The sequence below is a fragment of the Rana temporaria genome, chromosome 1 (genome assembly GCF_905171775.1).
Source record: "Rana temporaria chromosome 1, aRanTem1.1, whole genome shotgun sequence".
NCBI lineage: Eukaryota > Metazoa > Chordata > Amphibia > Anura > Ranidae > Rana > Rana temporaria.
This window is the reverse complement of record NC_053489.1, coordinates 264988650-265016322: the sequence shown is the minus strand read 5'-3', so window position 1 is coordinate 265016322 and position 27673 is coordinate 264988650. Positions and strand designations below refer to the sequence as shown.

Sequence of the window (27673 nt, the reverse complement as noted above, 5' to 3'; positions counted from 1 at the left end):
GCGGCTTCACAAGGAACTCGACGAGCAAAACAATGTGTTTTGCCCGTCGAGTTTCTCGGACGTGTGTACGGGGCCTAATACTGTACGTCTAATGCTCTGTACACACGATTGGACCTTTGTCCAACCAAATTTACATCGGAATTCCGACAGAAAACCATCGGAGGAAAATAGAACATGTTCTCTATGTAAACTCAGATGAATTCATCGGAATTTGCGATAGAATTACTCCGATGGGGCACACACATGGTCGGAATTTCCGATGTAAAAAGTATGTCTGACTTTTTCCATCAGAAATTCCGATTGTGTGTACGGGGCATAATGTGCAGTTTACAACATACTGTGGGGATATACATTACCTGGTGTATGACAAGCTGTGATATGAACACTGAGCAAAAGTGCAATATACAGGAAAATAAACTCTTCTCTTATGTGCATAATATTAATAGGCGATATAGAAGTACAGTCAGATTTATGGATTTTTCATACTTTGCCATTTCTTCTTCTAAATAAATACTCCCCAATAATCTTTAATTGTATTTCCAACCAATCTATCTGTAACATTTCTTGGGAAATTGCCCAGAGGGGAGATTTTTGTTGAGTTTCATAAAGCCATCTGTGATGTGAGCAGGAATAATGTAGTGTGTATCAGCACATAAACCAATATATTATTGTTTGGTGTTTGCAAACATAAAACAGCTAAAACCGACAGGGGAAATCTTTATGTGCCACTGGCAGAGTGCCGGATCCCAGTAGAGTAGCTGCAAATCTCTCAGCAACTTTATATTACATCAAACTATATTTACAAAATGCACAATCAGGTTTAAAAATAAGTTTGATGCTTTGAAATGCATCTGTTCATCAAATTATAACAAGCAAGATTAAATGGTAAGGGACAAGTTCTCTACGCATTTATAAAATAAGATATGTAAGGTCATGTACTTCATAGCAAAAAGCATCACAGCCATATGAAAAAGTGCTGCTCTACTTATGAGCAATGTTAATCTCAGTGTGTGTTACTACAACCCCAAGTTTAACTTATGATTTAGGCTAACTGCCTTGCTACGAAGCAATTCGCCTAATTTGCAGATTGAGCTAAATATAAAAGCCCAATCAGGGCATGCCAAAATTTAGGCTGTCAAAAGTGTACAGAGTGATCCGAGCTTCCAATGGTCTTTTGAACAATTACAAAAGTACGTAAAGGCGCCTGTATGGCAATTTCAGCAAATTGACCTAAACAAACATGTACATTTCAATAACTGCACATAACTGTACAAGTAATCATTAATACATTCTTAAAAATACACCAATTGTATAAGTTTCCCCCCCCAAAAAAAGCCTTACCTTTTATCACTGAGGCTGCATTCACACCTAATCGCAGCGTTTTGTCCCGCGAATTGCGGTGACAACTTGTGGCGTTTTGTACCGCGATTTGCGGCGACAAAACACCACGATTTTAACCCCCAATTAACCCCCAGGTCCACATCTCCTATGCCGATGGCCGAAGCCGCCTGAAAAAAAGGGTCCGGGACTTGTTTTGAGCTTCAGGCGTTCGGCGTTTCGGCGTTCGGCGTGGAGATGTGAACCATCTCCATAGAGGGCAATGGTATTTCTCCCCTCCAGCGTATCGAGCGTCGGGTGTAAATACACCTAGGTGTGAATGGAGCCTAAAAAAATGTGTGTACCAGGCTTTAGAGACTTCAGAGCAGGCAAAGCAAGTAAACAAATAAATATCCTTTAGATAATTGCTAATAACTGTACAGTTCTCAAAAGGCATTCTAAACAGTTCCTATGCATAGCTTTTCTAATATCCCATAGTGTGCATATCTTATGCAGCAGGAAAGACCATAAATTAATCCCTTTTAAGGCAAGTGTCCATTTAGGCATTAATCCACAAGAGGTAGTGCAAGTCCCTTAAAGTCCATGATTGGCAGTAATCCTTGAAGCCAGCAAGTCCATGATTAGCAGCTACAAGTACATGGGGCTCTCCAGGCTCAAGGTCCTCACCAGGAACCCTGGTTAGGCTCCCCTGAACCCCCCCCCCCCCCTCAGCAGAGTAGAAGGCTACATGTTGACAGACTTACAGGAGGCTTCTTTCACCAAGGGCTTATGATTGGTTCACATATGCTGCGGCCGCGGTTCACAGCATGGGGTCCAGTGCGTCCCTGTTCACCAATTCAGGTGCAAATCTGGTCTGAATTTGCACCTGAATCATAACCAAAGATGCACAGGACCCTTTTTAAGTGCGGCCCACGGCCGCCCCGGAGCTGTGTGAACCTATGTGAACCTGAATTCCCAGAGGAAGTCACGAGAATGTGGGGTAGGAGGAGCTTCGGCTGACATGAAAGGTAGCAGGACGTTTTTTGGAGAGCAGATACAGGACAGGGTGAACGCCGTGAACTGGGGCTGAAGATCTGTACTTCAGGTGACAATTTTACCCCCCCCCCCCCCCCAGTATACCAGTACAATAAAAACGTGGCTTTACTATGTAAATTTGAGTGTAAACGTATGAGTCTAAGTTGCAATTAAACCTTTTTTTAAAACAATATCACACTATTGCATGCCTCTGTTGTTTTCCACATGTGAGATATATGAGGAAGTTATTGAAATACCAGGAGGAAATAGTGGCTTTTGATCTGCGCTATTACCAGGAGGAAGGGAGCTGTGATCTGTATTTGAGCTAATAAGCCACCATAAGAATAAGGAAATACAGGAGGATTTCTCAAGCTGTTGATATTAACTACAGGCTCATTTATAAAGCCCTTAAGCTGAGGGTACATCTGGTGGGGGGACATTGCATGAAGACACTTTTATCACCTGCTTTATGCTGCTATAATGGATTATTATTTATAATACATCATTAAGGATTGTGTGCAATACACGGGGGACTTGCACTTTATTTTATACATTGTATGCAAACTATACGGAGCACTTGCACTTTATTTTTGCTTTTATAAAATATATGTAATATATATATATATATATATATATATATATATATATATATATATATATATATATATATATATGTAGCGCCTGGTTACTTCCAAGTACCGGTGCAATAAAAATTTAGAGGGTGATTAGAGTACTAATGACTCTGATCCAAATTACAATATTCAAATAGGGTCTCTGTTTCAGAAGGTGGCAGCAGCAGAGTCGAGACTTGGGTGTTCTTTTCCAGCAGCCAATCAGGAGGGAGTGTCCTCGATGGGCATGCTGGGAGAGGGTACTTATGGGACAGACGCGATTGAGTCTGGGTCTTCTTCCAGTGTGGCACCCACCTTTAGGGTGACCACATCACTGCGCCATGGCGTTATGGTCTACCTGGCCGGGGTGCGCATGCCACGCGGTGTTTCTGGTTCCGGGACCATGTTGGTCCGGAACGTTTGAGCAGAAGCGGGGACCCAGTGATCGACCGGGTTCCCACTTTTGAAGATCCCAATCGGTAAAGCTGTTCGGTGAGGAGTCCGTCTGAGGAGCGTCAATGAGAGGCTGGCGGTCCAAAAGGATTTTGACAAACCACCGATGATCAAGGTAGCCGGACACTGAAGGATTGATCACCTGTCAGTCGGGACCTGGGTGACGTTAAGAAGGAGATCCAGGCGTAATTCTTCTGAGGAGGATTGCCTCCGCATTTGCAATCAGAGAGGGCCTGTGACAGAGGTGTCTCCCTGAAGTTCATTCCAAGGAGGGTCTGTGGCAGAGACTTTTCCTCAAATCCAAGTTCATTCCAAGGAGGGTCTGTGGCAGAGACTTTTCCTCAAAAGGTTTGAGTGATACTCCGGCTGCCTGGTCAGTGAGAGAGGCCTGTCCTGGTACGCTAAGCCCACTCAGGTAAGAGTGGTGCGGAAAGTGTTACCTATGGGAGCAGGACTGTTCCAAATACTACGCCTGAATCTGCTGTTCTTCTTCTTCCAAACTCCTATCCTTTTATCACTGGTTCATTGTTTTTACCCGGCTGGGTAATAAAGAGCACAGAAAAGACACTTGTTGCGGACATTTCTTTACTATTGCTATATGCACCATTCACCCCTAGGAATTCGGAAGAGCCACAAGGTAAATGTGCCACCCAAAACAGACCAGCAGCTCCTCTGGGGGTAGTGCTACATATATATAATAAGATTGGTGGAATTAAACTCAAATCACAATGAGCAGCGCCAGTCCAAACTGTAGTTTAAGGGAGTGGCAGCCCATTTTTATTGAGTAAAAGAAAAGTTCACTTATACACCAGTTGCCCACGCAGGGGTTTCTTCCACAAAACAAGAATGAACGAAAATACCAAGCCACCTGGCTTACACGTTGGCAGCACTGCTGCTCCTCTTACCAGTCCTTTGACTGTGTCATTCAGCTCTTTCGCACACTTGGCTCTCTAGCCTTCAGTTGCAGGGCCCTGTCTGATGGAGCGAACAATCGGTCGGATTATCTCACAAAAACCCTGCCATCACACAATTGTTGTCGGAAAATCCGATCATGTGTATGGGCCTTAAGAAACAGTAGCTCAGCGGGGAAGAAATCTCCATCCACATCAAGTGGGTGGATGAGGGAATTGAGTTATGCCTTGAAAACACGACCGTTTTTCCCGACGGGAAACTGTCATGTTTTCTTTTGGTTGAGAAAACCGGCCATGTGTATGCTCCCTAGCAGTTTTCCTGAGTTTTCTGCGGGAAAACATTAGAACTTGTTCTCTTTTATTCTCGTCGCAAATCGCAGCGTTCTTTTCCCCGCTGTTTACCTATGGGGAAACACTGCTCTGGAGCATACACATAGATGGTTTTCCAGACCAAAGCTCTCAGGCAGTTTTTCTGTCGGGAAAACCGGCCGTGTGTACACAGGCAAAACTGACCGAGCCGGTTCCCGGTTTTCCCGTCGGGTTTCCCGGCAGTCTTTTGAGAAACCCGATCGTGTGTACAAGGCATTAGTGTTTTTTGGTTCAGCCTGCTGGTTCAACTCATGTATGGGCTGCCTTCCTCTGTTGTTATAACGTGGATTGCTAAATACCTTCAGCATTGTATCTATGGAAAATATGAAAGTCTCTGCAATATTCCTACAGATTTACTAAACTGTGATGTTATGTGACTGCACAAGATCAATAACAGTGCTTTGGTGAATACATTTCCAAAGTAAAAATTAATAAAGTAAAAAAATTAAGAAAATGTGTATGTATATATATATATATATATATATATATATATATATATATATATATATATATATATATATATATAGCAATTGTGCAAGGGCTCTATCTATCTATCTATCTATCTATCTATCTATCTATCTATCTATCCCATCAGGCTAGAATGCATATGTGCATCCATAACAGAAGAATATGCATATTTATGTGTTTGCACATGTTTTTAATAATTTGCTTGATGAGAAGGTTACATCCTGCAGTGATGTTTGCTATTTATGAATATTTAAAATAGGTAAAACTGTGCTTAAAATGTGCAGAGCATACCAGGTAATGTTTACAGCAGCTGGCATGCAGTCCTATTTCTTATACCATATACTTAAAAGGTGTGCATAATGGATGTTGTACCTTGGGTGTACTTTTTTTTTTTTTGATATATTGACAATCAGACCTTTGGTTTTGTTTGATGCTGTGCAGCCAAGCTTCTCATGATGAAACTATAAGCAACAAATCTTATCAGCAAATCCTTTTTAATGGCACAAAATAGAGCTGAGCAGAAATGAAAATACACCCATTAATCAAACACCTAGTTCAATTCAGGGGCGTAGTGTCCTTTACTTTCAACGGAAACTAACTGTCAGAAGGAAACGGGAAACCAATGTTGCTTCTTAATGGCAAAGTTACAGTTCCAAAATTATTAAGATAAGAAGCAATTTGAGAGCCTAGCAACTAAAGATGACAATAATGATTAAGTATAATAGTTGGAGCTGCTGCGAAAGGCGTAAAACACAACATTGTAAATGGAACTTAAATAAAGGCCGTGTTCTGCTGTGTACAAAGTCAGATAAAGGAAAAGTAGAAACAGGAGCTGAATGAATTAGAAAAGATAAAAATAGGATGACGGACATTGTGTAAACCTGCCTTTGAAAACATCTTCATGCAGTAGTTATTATTCACAGCTCACTTCCACTGCCAATGCACAATGCAAACGTAAAGGGAAAGTATCGTTTTTTACTTTTTCTTAAAGTGGACCTTTCAATTTTACTAGTTTACAAGTCTGAATATATTCCTAATGTGTCACAATATACAATAACAGTATCATTTTTTTCAGAAAAGCAGTCCTAGATCATTTCCTCCAACACTGCAAGTTTTCAGCAAATCACAAGATAAGGGGCTGAAGCAGAAACTGGTCTGTGTCAGACATTTGTGAACACAGCCAAGAACTGTTCAGGTACATTACTGTACCATCTCTGAACAAAACCGTTGCTTTCCTTCAGAAGAACAATACAGATAAAGGCATTGTCAGGGTCAGTATTTATGCTGACTCATTACTTAGCACACAAGTACTTAAAATGAAATATACATCTGATGCTAAGACTACTTTAAATATATGATTAGTGTATTGTAAATTGAGTTATTAAAGTGGAACTTTACTCATAATAACTTGATAAAAAATAATGTTCTTAAGCGAGGAACATACATTCCACATTAGATATTATACAAAAAAAATGTGTGTGCTTTAAATTGCCTCAAGCATTGCTCCTGACTCTTCAGACTATACTTTCAGACTATACTTCCTGCTTAGCAGTGCACTGATCCATCCTGTCTTCTGCAACTGGAATGGGCTTGGTCTGACATTGACATACATCCAGAGCCGCCATCAGGGGGGTACAGGCATTACACCTGAAAGAGTCCCAAAGGTCCCCAGTGGCCCGGATGGCCCCCCTCCCGTTTTTTTTTGCATTACACCTGTAAGGGGCCCGATGATCCCCAGTGCCCCTTACAGGTCCAGCTGGCCCCCCTCACCTTTTTTTTCCTTTAATTTATTTATTTTTTGAATTAAATTACACCTGTAAGGTGCCCGATAGAACCCCCCCCCCCCCTTGTGCATCATGTCGCGTCAGTAGAGAGGAGAGAAGAGATTACACTTTTCGTCAGCAGCCCCCCTGTTTTCTGCTCCAGGGGGGCCCTGCCTTAAGCTGTGTAAGGGGCCCCAAAATGTGTGATGGCTGCCCTGCATACATCTCAACTTTCACATATGGAAGAGAGGAAACCTAGATACAGTACTTTGAGAAGTAAACGAATAGGAGCTAAATCCAAATAAAATTAATGTGGCCACCCTTTGCCTTCAAAATGGCGACAGAGACACCGCTGCTGGTATATAGAAGGACTCCAATAGGGAGGGGGCACCTGAGATGTAAGGAAGCACTCCGCTGGGGACAGTGACACCTCAGATGTAAGGAAGCACTGCGCTGGCTGGGGACACCTGAGATGTAAGGAAGCACTCCGCTAGGGACACCTGAGATGTAAGGAAGCACTCCGCTAGGGACACCTGAGATGTAAGGAAGCACTCCGCTAGGGACACCTGAGATGTAAGGAAGCATTCCAGCTGGCAGGGGACAGTAACACTTGAGATGCAAGGAAGCACTCCGCTGGCTTGGGATAATGACTCCTGAGATGTAAGGAAGCACTTCAGCTGGCTGGGGAAAGTGACACCTGAGATGTAAGGAAGCACTCCGCTGGCAGGGGACAGTGACACCTGAGATGTAAGGAAGCACTCCGCTGGCTGGGGACAGTGACACCTGAGATGTAAGGAAGCACTCCGCTGGCTGGGGACAGTGACACCTGAGATGTAAGGAAGCACTCCGCTGGCTGGGGACAGTGACACCTGAGATGTAAGGAAACACTCCGCTGGCTGATGAAAGTGACACCTGAGATGTAAGGAAGCACTCCAGCTGGCTGGGGACAGTAACACCTGAGATATAAGGAAACACTCCGCTGGGGACACTTGGGATGTAAGGAAGCACTCTGCTGGCTGGGGACTGGGACAAAGATTTGGCCCTGGACTTCATCCAGACTGGCCCACTTTGACAGGTCTCTCCCATGGCGGCCAGACAACTCCCGCACCCCCCCGGCCACCCAAGCCCCCTCTCCCCCTTCACTAGCCACTAGCCGTTCTACTTTATTAGAATATAAAGGCTGGTAAGGGTACTTTTATAGGCAGTACCAGTGGGGAAGCTAGACATTATTTCACCTGGGGAAAAGAATCAGTTCGGTGCCCTCCCTTATGGGACAAGATTAGGCAGAAGTGAGAAACTCCCAGGCCATAGCTGTTGAGTCAGCTGTCTGTCCCCTTCCCCATGCTCCTCTGTCGTCGTCCCTGCTCCTCTGGTCCTCCCCCTGCTTCTCTTTTCCCCCCAGGTGAGCGCTGCGGGGTGGGAGAGGAGGTGAGCGCTGCGGGAAGGGAGAGACAGAGGAGCGGAGGGGGCAGCGGTTTGTTGTTACTAAAGCCGGCCCACTGAGCCATCGGCCCACCGGGAAACTCCCTGTAGTCCCAATGGCCAGTCCATCCCTGCCCATTATTCTCAGCTGCGTGCTTTTTCTTTCCCCACTTGACTTTACTTACACTATAATGTACTGAATGCAATCTGTAGATTTTATTGGCAAATTTTTGTTTTGTTGTTCGAAATGAATATAAGCTGTTGCCTGGGTACTATGCCACATGAGTGTGGTAATCTGTTGTTCAATGGCAACATTTTGCTATGGGGCCCTGTGATTTCTAGTTACGCCCCTGGTTCCATCCATATTAAATATGGGAATAAAGTAACACTAATCATTCCTTTATATTACCAAGTTTAGCAGGTAAAATTTCAACTGTGTATTTAAAGCGGTGGTTCACCCGAAAATCAACTTTTTGTCACTAGATCCAGCATACTGCTGACATCTGCAGTATGCTGGATTTTTTATTTTTTTTTGTACTTATCGTTGTTGCCATATTTCTTCTTCTGCACCGAGCGCCGTATCCTTCCGGGTATAGGCGTTCCTAAATAAAGCACAGTTGATTGACGGGCTTGGATACCGCGTCACACCTTCCGGAAATAGCCGACGTGACTCTCGGCAATTTACGGCGCCTGCGCAGTCAGCTCTACATGGCAGGCGCAGGCGCCGTAAACAGCGGAGAATCACGTCGGCTATTTACGGATGGCGTGACGCGCTTATCAAGCCCGTCAATCAACTGAGCTTGATTTAGGAACGCCCATTCCCCGACGGATTTCCCGCTCGGAGCCGGAGAAGAGATATGGCAACAACGATAAGTACAAAAAAAAAAAATCCAGCATACTGCAGTATGCTGGATCTAGTGACAAAAAGTTGATTTTCGGGTGAACCTCCGCTTTGACTTGAACACCATTATCTTAAAATACTATAAATGTTTAAATAAGAAAGATTTTGTTAACAAGCTATTGAGGTGTTTTTTTTTTCCATTTATTCTTACTAACTTGCCTGACATATAATATAGTTGTCTCCAGGATTACTTACTCCTATTGTTTTTGTATATGATTTAAAATTTTAATTTTAATATCAAACCAAAGACATTGGTTATTGCTAGAACCCACATCAGACCCTCAACATCAGACAGTCAATCCCCATTTGTGAGTACCAGGCCTAGAAAATGATCAGGTTGGGCTTTTTTCTATCTATTTTAGAGAAATGTTGGGCGCCAAATGTAGCAAGGTCCCAGGCCTCCTTTAGTCTAATGAGAACCTCCAGAGCCAGGAACAGCTGACATCCTTATGTATAGAGTGGGTTGAAAGCCATAGTGGGTGTAATGTAAGGTAGATACATGGGTGCCAAAAACTTCTTGAATGCAAAGAGATTTATTTTCTCTTAAACACAACACTGTGGTAGAGAGGGTTTAGCGCCAGAACACCCTTAGGTAGTTGCAATGTCAATTGGCAGACTCCGAGACTTCTACAGGTAGACAGCCATGCAAGGAAAGACACCACATCTGCATGTGTAGGAGTGCTGTCTCCTATGGCAACAGTCTTAGAACAATTTTTAACACGAGTTGTAACAAACTCCTTTACTTTTATACAATCACTTATTGTAGATCCTCAGCCCATTGAGCTCCCAGTCTCTCTCACTAGACTTGGTGATTCACTGCCACTGAACCCCGTGAGCTCTTCTAATATTCTTACTTTAGTATCTTCCTCAAGCCTCACCCCAGCCTCCCTGCTGGGTCACTGGCTTGGCACTCCAGATACTCCTCAAGTGTCACTGTCCCTGGCTTGGCACCTGCTGAAGTTTCCTGATTCTTCACGTCCCCGCTTGGTGAGAATACTGCTCCGGTACTTGCTTCAGCTACCCACGGTGGTCCCTGGTAACAAGGGGGATGGTACCTTAGTGGCGACAGCTGCCCCTCTACCTCTGACCATGACAGGTTCTCCAGCTGGCAGAACCGTCACTTCTGGTTTGACTGCAAGCCGCAATACCAATCCTACACTGCTTCTGGATAGGCCCTCAGACAGCCTAGCAGCCAGATGTGCCCAGGATAGGCCCAATCTCCAACCTAGCAGCCCAGGCAGCACAACACACGTCCACCCAGGCAGCCAATCGGGGGGCACAAGACGCTGATCACCTGACTCCACCCAAATATATAGGTTCTCCCAGCAGGCTAAGGGGCCATGAAAATCCCTGCCCATTGGCTGAGACACCCCATATACTCCTAATCTGTTCTTGCATTACCCTTTCCTTATCTAATGTCACCAGGTACCCGGCCACCCAGCGACAGAAGAGGCAAGTGCAGCAATTTCAGACTTAGGGTGAAATCAATTGATCCCTAGCAATTGGCCAAGGCAACTATACCTGACAGGTAAATTTAGGAGCAACCCTGCCTAAACATACTGGGGCAGATTCAGAAAGAGATACGACGGCGTATCTCCTGATACGCCTTTGTATCTCTGAGTTCCGGCGGTCGGATCTATGCGCCTGATTCATAGAATCAGGTTCCGCATAGATCTCCCTAAGCTCCGACAGGTGTAAGTGGCTTACATCGTCGGATCTTAGGCTGCAATCTCACGCTGGCCGCTAGGTGGCGCTTCCGTTTTTACACGCGAGGAATATGCAAATGAGGAGTTACGCCGATTCAGAAACGAACGACCGCCCGGCGCATTTTTTTTACGTCAGTTGCGTTTGGCTTTTTCCGGTGTATAGTTACCCCTGCTATATGCGGCGTATCCTATGTTAAGTATGGCCGTCGTTCCCGGGTCGAATTTTGAATTTTTTACGTCGTTTGCGTAAGTCGTTCGTGAATACGGATGGACGTAATTTACGTTCACGTCGAAACCAATGACGTCCTAGCGACGTCATTTGGAGCAATGCACGCTGGGAAATTTAGCGGACGGCGCATGCACAGTTCGTTTGGCCCTGGGACGCACCTGATTTAAATTTTACACGCCCCCTAGCCGCAGAATTTGAATTCCGCCGGGGGATTTACGATACGCCGCCGCAACTTTACAGGCAAGTGCTTTCTGAATAAAGCACTTGCCTCAAAAACTTGTGGCGGCGGATCGTAAATCAGATAGGTAAGCGGATCTTTAGATCCGCGTAACCTATCTGAATCTAGCCCAAGGGTGCTACATACATGCAGGTACCCTGGAGACCCTCCAAAGCAGCTAATTTAGAACATAATATCCTTGATTAGCTACACCCTCAGCTACACTAGCCAAAGAGTAGACATGTGCATTCATTTTCATCCGAATGCATTTTCGTCCGAATTTCTGGTATTTTCGTTTTAACAAAAGAAAACGAACGAGCAAAATCTGAAATTCGAAAGATCCAACTTAAAAAAATTATTTATTTTCATTTTAGTTCCTACAACAGTTCGATATAGATAGGAGATTCGACATGACGCTGACAATATCTTAAGTATAAAGCGTACCTGGTAATCAGAGCCTAATTTGCAGGAGGAGACCTCTCTTACAGGCCTGGCTCAGGAGTCACTGGAGTGGGAACAGTGAGCTTGAGAGTGCAGCGAGGTAGGAGTGCCTGGATGGTAGTAGTAGTCTGGCACAGTGGCAGGACGATGATCCTCCAGAGATGGCTGGAACTGTAGACAGCAGTAGTGGTAGTAATGGGTCAGCGACCCTGGAGCTGGTGGGTACAGGAACAGCAGAAGCTGGAGCTAGGTGAGGCAAGCCGGGTTTGGTACAGATACAGAGCAGCAGGCAGTAGCAGGGTCAGACAGGCCGGGTCAGAGCAGGTAATCAGACAGCAGACGCAGGAGACTTTAAAACGTGGTCAGAGGTTCAGGCAAGGTCTGGCAACGGGTAGCCAGTAGAGATTAAGCAGGGTCAAACAAGCCAAAGGTCGGGATCAGAGAGGTCAGATGGTCAGGCAGAGCCGGGTCGGTACAGGTAGAAGATTTACAGGAACACAGATCACTGATGCAGAGCTGCAGATCAGACAGCAACGCATCACTGCAGCTGCTGGCCTTTTAAAGGCACAATGGCACCAAACAGCGTTAAAGTGCATGCGCGCGCACCCGATGTGCACGCACGCATCTGACGCGCGCCGGCGCACGGGCACAGATGGGTGCTGCTACCTATTTTGTGTAGCAGTGTGCGCGCGCATGCGCACATGCAAGGGTCTTTTAACTGGTCCCTGACACAATAGCAATCTGTGTCTATCGAACCTGCGGTCGAATGTGTCTAACCTTAACTCTATAAGTCCAAGATTATTCTACATAGAGAAGAAAGATTTGACATTATAGAGACATGAAGATTCGACATAGAGAGAAAAGATTTGACATTATAGAGACAGTGTTGGGGTAGACCATTCGACATGAACGACGAAGATTCGATGAAGCAGCGAAAAACATACAAACGTTGAATCTGTCATTGAAGGCTTATGGTGTCTGTCGAAAGTTCTAAGAAGATTTGACAAGCAGCTACACGCCACAATCATAAATTTCCGGTCAAGTGCTGGGCCCTACTCCATTTCGGGAGTAACTAAATAAATGTATTTTTCGGGCGAAAATGAAATTCCGAAACAAAATATTTCAGTGTGCATATGTCTACCAAAGAGTGACAGCTGTTATCCCTAAGTGAGGTAATACACGTTGCTTCCTTTTAGTTACAGTGGGAACCGGTATCAGTGTACAAGCAATTTGCCATGGTCCTGAGCTCCCCAGAGCGAGGGAGTCCAGGAACCACCGCAGACACCACCAGTTTGGGGGAACACATTGTCAGAGCTCCATAAAAGTGATCAAGCCTTTTATAACTACCCAGCTCACTTTTCTGAAAACTCGTCAGCTAAATTCTGCACCAAGCTCATAGCTACAGCAGCCGTGAGCTTGCTTTAACCACTTGTCAACCATGACAATTATAAGCGTAGTTTGGTAGAGAAGTGGTAATTATTGTAGAATCATTTTGGTGAAAAATAAAACTGTAAAATGTGAAAGGCATGCAATGCTTATAAAATTAAAGAGTTAACCTGTGTGTCTATAAAGCAGGAACACAGATCTTTGCCTTCCCCTAGTCAACGCACCTCCCCCACAGTGAATGAGCACAACCTAGGCACAAAGGTAAACCTTTTATCGGCCCTGTTGTTAACCCCTTCCCAGACATTGTCATTAGTACAGTGACCGTGCATATTTTCTTAGCACTAATCACTTTTTGAGTGTAACTGGTCCCCAAAAAGTATCAAAAGTGTCAGGGGTCCAATTTGTCCACTGCAAAATTGCAGTCCCGCTGTAACGTGGCGTACACACTATAAGAAAATCGGGCGAACATTTTTTCTCGATGTTTCACAGCAAATTTTGGAGTTTGTCCCTTCAGGAATTTTCGTACAAAAATTCTGAATCGGCTGTCAAAAGTTGTGTACGCACTATATGAAAATCATATGAAAATTCTTTAGATGAAAATGTTCACCCGATATTCTTATAGTGTATATGAGCCTTAAGTCGCTGATTGCCGCCATTACTAGTAAAATAAAATAATTTTAAAGAATGAATAAAAGTATCCCATAGTTTGTAGACACTATGGGGCAGATCCACAAAAGCATTACGCCGGCGTATCTCTTGATACGCCGGCGTAATTTTAAATTTCCCGCGTCGTATCTTTGTTTTGTATCCACAAAACAAGATACAACGGCATCTGGGATCGATCCGACAGGCGTACGTCTTAGTATGCCGTCGGATCTTAGATGCAATATTTTGGCGGCCGCTAGGTGGCGTTTCCGTCGATTTCCGCGTCGAGTATGTAAATTAGCTATTTACGGCGATCCACGAACGTATGTCCAGTCGGCACATTTTTTTACGTCGTTTTCGTTCGGCTTTTTCCGGCGTATAGTTAAAGCTGCTGTTATGAGGCGTACTCAATGTTAAGTATGGCGTCGTTCCCGTGTACAATTTTGTAATTTTTACGTCGTTTGCGGAAGTCGTTCGCGAATAGGGATTTGCGTAGAATGACGTCACCATCGGAAGCACTGGCTTTTTCCGGGTTAATTTCGAGCATGCGCACTGGGATACCCCCACGGACGGCGCATGCGCAGTTAAAAAAAAACTTTGTTTACGTTGGGTCACGACGTATTAACATAAAACACACCCCATTACATCAATTTGAATTAGGCGCCATTACACCGGCAAAGATACACTACGCCGCCGTAACTTACGGCACGGATTCTTTCTGGATTTGAAAAAAAAAAGAAAGTTACGGCGGCGTAGTGTATCTTAGATACGCTACTGTATAAATGCGCCTCTGTACGAGGATCTGCCCCTATAACTTTTGCGCAAATAAATCAATATACGTTTATTGGGATTTTTTTGCCAAAAATATGTAGCAGAATACATATTGGTCTAAATTGATTAAGAAAAAGGTTACATTTTTTTGGGGGTATGTTTTGATAGCAGAAAGTTTAAAAATTTACAGTCTTTTTTTGTTTATAGAGCAGAGGTCATCAAATACCACATAAAAAAAAAGCTCTATTTGTGGGGAGAAAAAGGACAACATTTTTATTTGGGTACAGTGTCGCAATTGTCAGTTAAAGTAACCTGGTCATTAAGGGGGGAAGATCTTCAGGAGGTCAAGTAGTTAAAATGCTATTTCAATTTCATATAAATGTAAAGAGAATATGGAATGATGTTGCATATGTTGTATTTATTTATTATGATAAAGACAATACAATTACAAAATAAATATATTTATTAGTTATGCTAAATAAATAAATTATTGCAAAAAAATCCCATTTACATCCAGCAGATGGAGCTCAATGCTACTTTTTCCAAGCTTTCTGTCTTTAGCGCCCTGTTGAAAAATATCTGCTTACAGAGATCATTAGCTGAAACTCATACTAATCAGTAAATTCAGTAAAGGGCAGACATTTGGAAAATAAAAGCTAAAAACAATATTCACTACAAACAAATAAAAAGAAAGAAAAAGAAACAAATTGAGTATGCACTTGTTAACAAATGTATAAATTAAATGACCACTGGAAATCATATCGATTACCGTATTTATCGGCATATAACACGCACAGGCGTATAACACGCACCCTAACTTTAACCACTTCCCGCCCGGTTAATAGACAATTGATGTCCGGGAAGTGGTTCTGTAATCCTGACTGGACGTCTATTGACGTCCTGCAGGATAACATGCTGGCGCAGCCCCCCCACAGATGCCCACACTGGACCACCAGGAAAGCCGCCAGGACCACCAGGGAAGTCCGAAGCATGTGGATGGCCAGGTACATCCCACATGGCCATCCACATATGAAAATTGATGTCAAATATGTGCCAATCAGTGCCAACAAATAGGCACTGATTGGCACCATTGTGAAAGACTCCAAATCAATGATGCCCAGCAATGCCACCCATCAGTGCCAGCCAGTGTCCATCAGTGCCACCTATCAGTGCCTATCCGTGCCCATACCTACCTATCAGTGACCATTAGTGCCCATCCATGCCACCTATCAGTGCCACCATATGTACCAATCACTGCCACCATAAGTACCCATCAGTGCTGCCTATTGGTGCCCATCAGTGCCGCCTATGAGTGCCCATCAGTGCCACATACCAGTGCCACCTATCAGTGCCCATCAGTGCCATCTTTCAGTGCCCATTAGTGCTGCCTATCAGTGTCCGCCATCAGTGCCACCTCATCGGTGCCCATCGGTGTCGCCTTATCAGTGCAGCCGCCATATTAGTGCTCATCATTGAAGTAGAAAATGTACTTATTTACAAAAAAATTACAGAAACAAAGAAAACCTTTTTTTTTTCAACAATTTCTGTCTTTTTTTATTTTTGGCGCAAAAAATAAAAACCGCAGAGGTGATCAAATACCACCAAAGGAAAGCTCTATTTGTGGGACATTGTGGTTTGGGTACAGAGTAGCATGACTGCGCAATTGTCATTCAAATTTTGACAGTGCTGAACGCTGAAAATTGGCTTGGGCTGGAAAGGTGCGTAAGTGCCTGGTATGGAAGTCGTTAAAAGGGAAGTTTCAAGGGAAAAAACGTTTCCACAGCCCCCTGCGTATAACACGCAGGAACAGTTTACCAATTTATTTTCAGGGTAAAAAAGTGAGTGTTATACGCCAATAAATACAGTATATAGCAGAAGTTTGTATTATTCATCTGTCAGTCTTTTTTTTTTATCAGGCACTATTTTGTGTGTGTGTGTGTGTACTGAATAATTTGGGGTTGTGCTTCTTGTCTGGTAGCCTGGACACAAGGGAGTTAAAATGTAATTATATAGGAATGGATGTGGTGGAGAACATTTATTTATTTTTGTTTAACCGCTTCAGCCCCGGACCATTTGTCAGCTTAACACCGGAGTATCTATTTGCGATTAAGCACTGCATCTCTTTAACTGACAATTGCGCGGTCGTGTGATATGGCTCCCAAACAAAATTGATGTCCTTTTTTTCCCACAAATAGAGCTTTCTTTTGGTGGTATTTTATCACCTCTGCGGTTTTTATTTTTTGCGCTATAAACAAAAATAGAGCGGCTATTTTGAAAAAAAATGAATATTTTTTACTTTTTGCTATAATAAATATCCCCCAAAAATATATATATATATATATATATAATTTTTTGTTTTCTTACTCAGTTTAGGCTGATATGTTTTCTTCTACATGTTTTTGGTAAACAAAAAATCACAATAAGTGTTTATTGATTGGTTTGCGCAAAAGTTATAGCGTTTACAAAATAGGGGATAGTTTTATGACATTTTTATAAATGTATTTTTTACTAGTAATGGTGGCCATCAGCGATTTATATCGTGACTGTGACATTATGGCAGACACTTTTGACACATTTTTGGAACCATTGTCATTTTTACAGCGATCAGTGCTATAAAAATTCACTGATTACTGTGAAAATGACACTGGCAGTGAAGGGGTTACCTACTAGGTGGCGCTTTAGGGGTTAAGTGAGTGATTCTTACTGTAGGGGGGATGGGCTACATGTCACAAGACAGTGAGCACCACTTCCGATTACAGGAAGTGGTGATCACTGTCATTGTCAGTAGGCAGAACAGGGAGATGCTTGTTTACATCAGCAACTCCCTGTTCTAACCGTGAGATGATTGTGGGTATCCCCGTGGCGATCGAGTCCACGGGACCCACGGTCAGGCTCACAGAACTTGCGGCGGGCGCGCATGCGTCCACAATGCCGCAAGCTTAAAGGGGACGTACAGGTACGTCCTTCTGCCTGTCTGAGCCATACTGTCGACATATATCGTTGTGCGCTGGTCGGTAAGCAGTTAACATAAAGCTTTTAGTTTAAAAATATATACAGTACAGACCAAAAGTTTGGACACACCTTCTCATTCAAAGAGTTTTCTTTATTTTCATGACTATGAAAATTGTAGATTCACACTGAAGGCTTCAAAACTATGAATGAACACATGTGGAATTATACATAACAAAGTGTGAAACAACTGAAAATCTATTTCATATTCTAGGTTCTTCAAAGTAGCCACCTTTTGCAGCAGACACATCTCTAGAACTGTTGAGAGGAGACTGTGTGAATCAGGCCTTCATGGTAGAATATCTGCTAGGAAACCACTGCTAAAGAAAGGCAACAAGCAGAAGAGACTTGCTTGGGGTAAAGAACACAAGGAATGGACATTAGACCAGTGGAAATCTGTGCTTTGGTCTGATGAGTCCAAACTTGAGATCTTTGGTTCCAACCCCCGTGTCTTTGTGCGACGCAGAAAAAGTGAACGGATGGACTCTACATGCCTAGTTCCCATTGTGAAGCATGGAGGAGGAGGTGTGATGGTGTGGGGGTGCTTTGCTGGTGACACTGTTGGGGATTTATTCAAAATTGAAGGCATACTGAACCAGCATGGCTACCACAGCATCTTGCAGCAGCATGCTATTCCATCCGGTTTGCGTTTACTTGGACCATCATTTATTTTTCAACAGGACAATGACCCCAAACACACCTCCAGGCTGTGTAAGGGCTATTTGACCAAGGAGGAGAGTGATGGGGTGCTGCGCCAGGTGACTACCTCTTGAAGCTCATCAAGAGAATGCCAAGAGTGTGCCAAGCAGTAATCAAAGCAAAAGGTGGCTACTTTGAAGAACCTAGAATATGAAATATATTTTCAGTTGTTTCACACTTTTTTGTTATGTATAATTCCACATGTGTTAATTCATAGTTTTGATGCCTTCAGTGCGAATCTACAATTTTCATAGTCATGAAAATAAAGAAAACTCTTTGAATGAGAAGGTGTGTCCAAACTTTTGGTCTGTACTGTATATAAACTTAAAAACAATTACAATTTACCCAAAATTAGTGTAGTTTTCTTTTGTGTTTTTATATATATATATATATATATATATATATATATATAATGTCTGCCTTGATATTGAGGAATATTTGCAATCTCCATTGTCATGAATTATTTTTTTGTTTCTTTTCCAGCTGAGTAGTTTGAAAAAGGTCACTTATGTTGATGTGTCAGCAAACAAACTCTCTTCTGTTCCAATTTGTGTCTTACGGATGTCAAGTTTGCAGTGGTTGGACATCAGCAGTAATATCTTAAAGGATCTCCCACAAGACATAGATAGGTGAATGCTATTGTTGTATTTTGTCTTTTTAAGTTCATTGGTAACAACAAAAGAACTGTAATATTTTTGGTGGACTAGATTATAACAAATGGCAGTATAGTGAAATACCATACCAAATTTACAGATGGGGGAACTGAAAGTTTCAAGTGTTTATAAATATGTTTTCTGAGTAAATATTGGATTGTGTTTTTATTCATTTAATATATGCATACAAGCTGTCTGGAAAACAACTGGGCTTGACATTTGCTGAGAAGTCCTTGCTCTTCTGGAGCCGCTTATTTACATTGATTTTGTAAAAGCACTGGCTAAATTCATTCTATTTTTGCCTAGTTCTTCAATCAATTGATTTATACAGTGCTGACCAGGGGAAAAATATGTGTGTATATATATATATATATATATATATATATATATATATATATACACACGTTTTTCATTGTCATTACTTTTCCAATTCGGTCTGCAGTTTCTATGAGTGTTTAAAACCGACATAGAATAAAATGTTACTTCCTTATAACCAATCCAGTATGGCCCCAAAAATTATATATTCTGCTTAAAGTGATACTGTCACCACAACAGTAGGGTAAGAAAGCTGCCTGAAATATAATATGTCTAAGGCCTCGTACACACGATAGGTTAAACAGAGGACAACGGTCTGATGGACCGTTTTCATCGGTCAAAACCGATCGTGTGTGGGCCCCATAGGTAATTTAACCATCGGACTTGCTTTAAATTTAACCGATGGATTCCTAACCGATAGGTCAAAACCGATCATTTGTAGGCACAACCATCGGTTAAAAATCCATGCATGCTCAGAATCAAGTCGAAGCATGCTTGGAAGCATTAAACTTTTTTTTTTTCAGCACGTCGTTGTGTTTTACGTCACCGCGTTCTGACACGATCGGTTTTTTAACCGATGGTGTGTAGGCGCGATGGACCATCAGTCAGCTTCATCGGTTAACTGATGAAAACGATCCATTAGAAGAATTACACCGGCATATCGATTGATACGCTGCGTAATTTCAAAGTTCCTGCGTCGTATCTTTGTTTTGTATCTACAAAACAAGATACGACTACATCTGGGCTCGATCCGACAGGCGTACGTCTTAGTACGCCGTCGGATCTTAGGTGCATTTTTCCGCTGGCCGCTAGGTGGCGTTTCCGTAGAATTCCGTGTCGAGTATGCAAATTAGCTAGATACAGCGATCCACGAACGTACGTCCGGCCGGCGCATTTTTTTACGTCGTTTGCTTTCGGCTTTTTCCGGCGTATAGTTACCCCTGCTATATGAGGCGTATCCTATGTTAAGTATGGCCGTCGTTCCCACATCGAATTTTTAATTTTTTACGTCATTTGCGTAAGTCGTTTGCGAATAGGGATTTGCGTAGAATGACCTCACCGTCGTAAGAATTGGCTTGTTCTGGTTTAATTTCGAGCATGCGCACTGGGATACCCTTACGGACGGCGCATGCGCCGTTAAAAAAAAAACTTCATTTACGTCGGGTCACAACGTATTTACATAAAACACGCCCCCATCACATCGATTTTAATTGCGCGCCCTTACGATGACAAAATTACACTACGCTGCCGTAACTTATGGCGCAACTTCTTTGAGGATAAGGAAAATACGCTGTAAGTTACGGCGGCGTAGTGTATCAGAGATACGCTACGCCGGCCGCAACAATGCGCCGCGCTACGAGGATCTGGCCCTTTGTATCTAATTAGGCAGACCCCTGCACTACATCGTTTTGTTGGTAGATCTAAAGGGAATTGAGCAATTTGGATGTGAGTAAGCTGAATTATAGTAATTCACTTTATTTCTTTACAGATTAGAAGAGCTGGAGACATTACTACTACAGAAAAATAATATTACCTACCTGCCATTTGAGTTGAACAATATGACTAAATTGAAATTGCTGGTTGTCAGTGGTGAAAGCTTGGTTGAGATACCGTCTGCCCTTACTGAAAACCCTTCTCTGAAGTAAATTTCATTATTGTGTTGTTATTGTTTTATTGTGTTTGAACATTTGCTTTCACAAATTTTTTGCTATAAAAAAAGAAGAAAAAGTAAGAAAACAGAATAACAACATTCCAATATTGCTCTATAAAGCAAAATACTTATTCAAAATGTTCAAAACAGATTTCCAAGAGGGGATACCTACATTAACCACTTCAGCTCCCTCTTCATGACCAGGCAATTTTTCACGATATGGCACTGCGTTACTTTAACCACTTCAGCTCCGGAAGAATTTACCCCCTTAATGACTAGGCCATTTTTTGCGATACAGCACTGCGTTATTTTAACTGACAATTGCGTGTTCATGCAATGTTGTACCCAAACAAAATTTACGTCCCTTTTTTTCCACAAATAGAGCTTTATTTAGGTGGTATTTGATCAAAAAATGAAAATTTTTAAAAAATAAACAATATTTTTTTACTTTCTGGTATAATACATATCCAAAAAAATATATATAAATAAAACCAATTTATTTATCACTTTAAGCCAATATGTATTGTACATATTGGCTTAATAATGGCAATAATATATAACTAGTAATGGCAACGATCAGTGATTTTTAGCGGGATTGCAACATTGCAGCGGACAGATTGGACACCTTTTTTTTTTACACTTTTTGGGGAACCAGTGACATTATTACAGTGATCAGTGCTAAAAAAATATGCACTGTTATTGTACTAATGACACTGGCAGGGAAGGGGTTAACATCAGGGGCAATCAAGGGGTAAATGTGTTCCCTGTTTATGTTTATGGGGGACTGTGTGACTGGGGAAATGCATAGATCCATATTCCTGCATAGCAGGAAGAGAGATCTCAGTGTCATCCCTTGACAGAACGGAGATCTACCTTGTTTACTTCAGCAGATCCTCGTTCTGTCTATGTGGGGAACGATCGCAGGTGGCCAAACTTGAGCGTGCGTGCCCACGAAAGCTAGTGAACGAATCGCCGAATCGCCTTGCCGCTTAACTGACAATTATGCGTTCATGTGACCCAAATAAAATGTTTGTTCTTTTTTTCCCCACAAATAGAGCTTTCTTTTGTTGTTATTTGATCACCTCGGCAGTTTTTATTTTTTGCGCTATAAACAAGAAAAGACAGACAATTAAAAAAATATATATATTTTTTTTACTTCTGCTATAGAACATACCCAAAAAATTTGGCTATAATAAGGATAAGAATAAGAATAATAAAAATAATAAAAATAATATTACAACTTTGAACACATAAAGGGGACAAAGAAGGATATTGTTTTACCAGATGAATTGGCACTAGTGATGGGTGAGCTGTCTAGGCCGAGCATCAGTTCGGCCCCGAAACAGCCCCCTTCGGGGTGTTCTTAGAACACCCAAATTTGGAGGGCGCTCTGCGGGATGTTTTCCCACACAGATCACCATGAGAGCCCTAAATGGACAAAGTCATGATGACTTTACCCAATCATGGCTCAGTGCTCATAGTCCCATGCCCCACACTATAAAAGGTTCCTTCAAATGGAACCTTTTGCAGTGTGAAGTTGGAGATAGAGCAGGACTCAGTGACAATACATTTTTAGCAAGCTAGTTAGTGTGAGGGAAGAGTGTCACTGTAGTGTGAGTGTAGTGCAGTGTAGTTACATTTAGTGCTGCATGCTTTTATGTTCCCCTGCCCCCTTTTTTTAAATTGTCAGCCGCTGTTTGTTTTACTGTAAAACTGGTGTTCCCCCTTTTTTATATATTTTTTTTAGCTTTTTGAATCTGTGTCAGGGCAGTCCCCAATTGTACCCAGTTTATACTGCACCAAGCACCACATATTTTTTTTTTGCATCCCTTTTTTTTATTATTATTATTATTATTATTATTCCCCTTTTCCCTTTTTTTTAATTGTCAGCTGTAGTTTGTTCGTTTATCTTACTGTGATGCTGGTGTTCCCCTTTTTTATTAATGTTTTTTAGTTTTGCAATTTGTGTAAGTGGCAGTCCTCAATTGTACACAGTTTATAGTGCATCAAGCACCAAATTTCATTTTGTTTTGCTGCATTCCTTTTTTTTTTTATTATTATTATTTTATTAATGTTGTGGTTCCCCTGCACCGTTTTGTTAAAATGTCAACCGCAGTTTGTCTTAGTGTGATGCTGGTGTCCCCCCTTTATTTATATATATATATATATATATATATATATATATATATATATATATATATATATATATATATATATATATATAATTTTTCTTTTTTAAATGCAGAGGAGGTGTATTCCCCATTCAGAGTATTCCCCATTTATCACCACCCTCTGAACTCGCCCTTGTAGCCAGTTTTCAATGCATGTACTCACCCTATGGTCCATGCCAACGGACCTTACTTTTAAACATTTATGGAGAACTGTGTCAAATGCTTTTGCAAATTCCAGATACACCACATCTACAGGCCTTCCTTTATCTAGATGGCAGCTCCCCTCCACATAGAAGGTTAATAGATTGGTTTGGCAAGAACGATTCTTCATGAATCCATGCTGATTACTGCTAATGATACAGTTTTCCTTACTAAAATCTTGTATATAGTCCCTTATCATCCCCTCCAAGAGCTTGCGTACTATTGATGTTAGGCTAACTGGTCTGTAATTCCCAGGGATGCATTTTGGCCCTTTTTTAAATATTGGAGCTACATTGGCTTTTCTCCAATCAGCTGGTACCATTCCAGTCAGACTGTCAGTAAAAATTAGGAACATTGGTCTGGCAATTACTTGACTGAGTTCCCTAAGTACCCTCGGGTGTAAGCCATCTGTTCCCGGTGATTTATAAATGTTACGTTTCCAAGTCTATTTCTAATGCTATCCTCTGTTAGCCATGAGGTTGCTTCCTGTGATGTGTCACGAGGACAAACACTGCAGTTTTGGCTACTGGCTTTTGCTTTTATATGCATTTTTACATTGGAGTTAAGCCATCCAGGACTTTTGTTCGCTCTTTTAAATTTATTTCCCAATGGGATGCACTGGCTAATGCCCTTATTTGTCATGCTCCTTAAGCAAACCCATCTTTCCTCTGTGTTCTTTGTCATGACTAAGCATTGTATAACAATGTGAAACGCGTCAGCTATATCATCCCACCGTTTGCTGTTTCTTTGTTTGTGCAGTGTTTTTTTACTGGATTAAATGCTTTTATTGTTTTTTACATTTATCGGAGTGCGGCTGTCCATACCTTTTTGCTTCTATTTATGCTTCGTGCATTGCCTGCACCCACTGGATTTTTCTGAGTCCATACTCACCACCGAGGTGCACTCATCTGGAGCGGCGGTCTCTTTCCCCTACCCTTGAATGGTTGCCAACCAATCATTAGAGCTGTTGAACCAGGTCTCTGAAATTCCCATAAAATCGAAATCCTCCTCATTCAATAGTATTTCTATTTCACCCATCTTGTCTGTCAGGCTCCTGGCATTGTTGAACATGCCACATAGTTTAGACTGGTTGCATGCAGTCCTCTTATTGGTTGTTCCGAGATTGAAAATAGGACTTGTTACTATACTTACCTCAGGTCGATGTGCTTTAGTCAGCCTATCACTAATGCCCCCCCATACTACCATCTGGAATATGTTCATTGCTGACTATATCTACCTCTGGACCCTCCCACCATCACCTATTTAAAAACCCCTCTAACTTTATGGCCATCTTCACTCCCAGCAGATCTGCACCCTCCTCATTTAGGTGCAGTTTGTCCCTTCTATAGAACTGGTGACCAACTGAGAAGTCGGCCCAGTTTTCCAGGAACCCAAACCCCTCCTTACTACACCAGCTCCTCAGCCACTTGTTTACTTCCCTAATCTCTCTTTGCCTTTCTGGTGTGGCTTGAGGTACCAGTAGTATTCCTGAGAATACTACCTTGGAGGTCCTTTTCCTCAATTTGGCTCCTAAGTCCCTAAAATCGTTCTTTTTAGGACACTCCATCTGCCTCTAAATTTGTCATTGGTGCCAACGTGCACCATGACAGCCGGGTTTTCCCCAGCCCCTCCCAGTAATCTGTCCACAAGGTCTGTGATGTGCCAAACCCGAGCGCCCAGTAGACAGCATACAGTTCGGCGCTTCAGGTCTTTGTCACAGATTGCCCTCTCTGTCCTTCTAAGAATTGAGTCCCCTACCACCAGAATCTGTCTATGTTGAACTCCAGCGTTTGCGTACTGGGAAAAGAGTATGCATTGATAAATGCAATCTCCAAACCGGCATACAATAAGAAAAAAACAAATGCTATAAATAATATCTATGGAAACTGCACTAAGTGGATCAGAAAAGGCCAAATGAGTTTCTGAATAAAACTTGTTACAGTAGAGGTAGTTTTTAGGCCACAGTAAAATCTATGATAACCAGGAATTCACTTTGAAGGCATTTTCTCTCACTTCCTGTTCTGGTTTTGGGACAGGACGTTTAAGGAAATCTCCCTAATGGCACACAGATAGCAAAAAAAAGAGGAGAAAAAACTAAAAGGGGTTATTATCCTCCCTTACTCTATCCAAAATGGGGTAAAAAAAAGGTTTTGCCTTTAGTTCTACTCAAAGAGGATGAAGTGGGGACCTGATTAATTTGCAATGTGAACTGTAACGTCTTGTGTTTATGTTCTTAAGCTGCCCACCCTACGATATTTGATCAATCTGGAAATAAATGCATGTTTCATTGACACCAGTTTTAAAAGAAGAATGTGCTTCTAAATAATGAAATGTTTCCTACTGACTCTGATCTGTGTCAGCTTACAATATATTAAGGTTTAAAAAAGAATAATGACTATGAGAGAACAGAAAATGTTGTATTCTATTACTATATGTATATCAGGAAGCTTTATCCTAATATCTTCTAGTTACTTGTATCCCTACAAATCACATAGTGACAGATAAGGCAGAACACAGATTATCTTTTTCTTTTTCTTAGATTCGTTGTTGTAAATAACATAATGAAACAAAATACAACAAGGCATATTATAACAGAGCAGCTCAGCTCACAGCTTGTGTGTGAATTTGTTGCATATGCATGTATGCAAAATTCTGACTTATGCATGGGTTTCTTGTCATATTTATTGATTTCATAAATATGAGGACTGCTTGTGGTTTCCTGTTATTTATTCCAATTCATAATTTAATGGCATTAGTCTTTAAATGTTTTCCAATGCTTATATATTTATAATATTTAATAAAGATTCTGTAACCAAGTACAACATATGCATACTTTTGGCTTCAATAATTTTTATTTTAGCTTTTTTAATGAAAGGTCTTATAGCATTTTCCATGGAGATTGTCAGATTGCAACTTCAGGTTTTTACTTACTTGCTGTTACTGAAACCTGGCTTCAAGAATCTGACTCCACCTCTCCAGCTGCCCTCTCCCATGGCCCAGAGGAGGGAAGGGAGGTATAGTCAGAATGCTTCTACTCCCAATCTCCCATACCTCTCTTATGTCCCTCTCCTCCTCTGAAACTCACTGTATTCATCTATTTTCTTCTGTTTCTTTGTGGACTGATGTGATCTATTTGGATCATAGACTGGCATCAAGTTTCATTTTAATAATGCTTAAAGTGAAACACAAAAAGTGAAATATTTCTTTAAATGTCGTACCTGGGGTGTGTGTATAGTATGCCTGTAAAGTAGCGCTTGTTTCCCGTGCTTAGAAATGTCCCTGCACAAAATGTAATTTCTGAAGGAAAAAAGTCATTTAAAAGGACAATGAATTGTTGGCTCCCGGCAATACAGAGAAAGGTCATTGATAAAAAAATAAAAAAAATGCGTGGGGGTCCCCCCTAAATTCAATTATCAGGCCCTTCAGGTCTGGTATGGATATTAAGGGGAACCCTGCGTCAAATAAAAAAATAAATAAATATGTGGGGTTCCACCCAAATATCTATGGATTTTAAGGGGAACTCTGCGCCAAATATTTGGGGGGAACCCCACGTCATTTCTTCTTAATTTGGCGCAGGGTTCCCCTTAATATCCATACCAGACCTGAAGGGCCTGGTAATTGAATTTGGGGGGACCCCCAAGCATTTTTTTATATCAATGACTTTTCTCTGTATTGCCGGGAGCCGACAATTCATTATAGCCGCAAGTACTTTAAATTACTTTTTTTCCTTCAGAAATTTAATTTTGTGCAGGGACAGTTCTAAGCACGGGAAACAAGCGCTACTTTACAGGCATACTTTACACATCCCCAGGTACGAAATTTAAAGGAATATTTGACTTTTATTGTTTCACTTTAAGCATTATTAAAATCACTGCTCTCGAAAAAACTGCAGTTTTTAAAACTTTTTTTGCATTGACTGGGGCAGGACCCGGGTCACCAAACTTTAAAATTAGCACTTTAGATTTCTCCCATAGACTTTTACAGGGTGTTCCGCGGCTTTTAGAATTTGCCACAAACACCCCATATTGTTCGCTGTTCGGCGAACGGGCGAACAGGCAATGTTCGAGTAGAACATGAGTTCAACTCGAACTCGAAGCTCATCCCTACTTTGAATAATAACCTTAGATATGGTTAGCTGACACTCTGCCCTAAATGTCCCTCTCACCCTGACCTAATGCACTTATTTTGGTCTTGCCCTCATAGAAAAGACCTTGGAAACTGGCAGTCAATTACATGAATATCACCACTGGAAACTCTTCAACAAGTATTTTTTTTCACTATGTTGTCTACAGGGTTGCTGAGGCTAATTCTGTCCCTTCCTGGGCATGA

The 27673-nt window shown here is 41.9% G+C and overlaps 1 protein-coding gene across 1 annotated transcript in view; it reads left to right on the top strand.

Annotated features, from left to right (window-relative positions):
• Positions 1-27673, top strand: part of LRRC2 (leucine rich repeat containing 2) — a 270174-nt gene that overhangs the window by 219390 nt on the left and 23111 nt on the right. Inside the window, exons 6-7 of the mRNA XM_040355283.1 lie at positions 18837-18982; positions 20811-20963. Coding sequence (XP_040211217.1) covers positions 18837-18982; positions 20811-20963 — 299 coding nt within the window. The remainder of the gene's footprint in view (positions 1-18836; positions 18983-20810; positions 20964-27673) is intronic.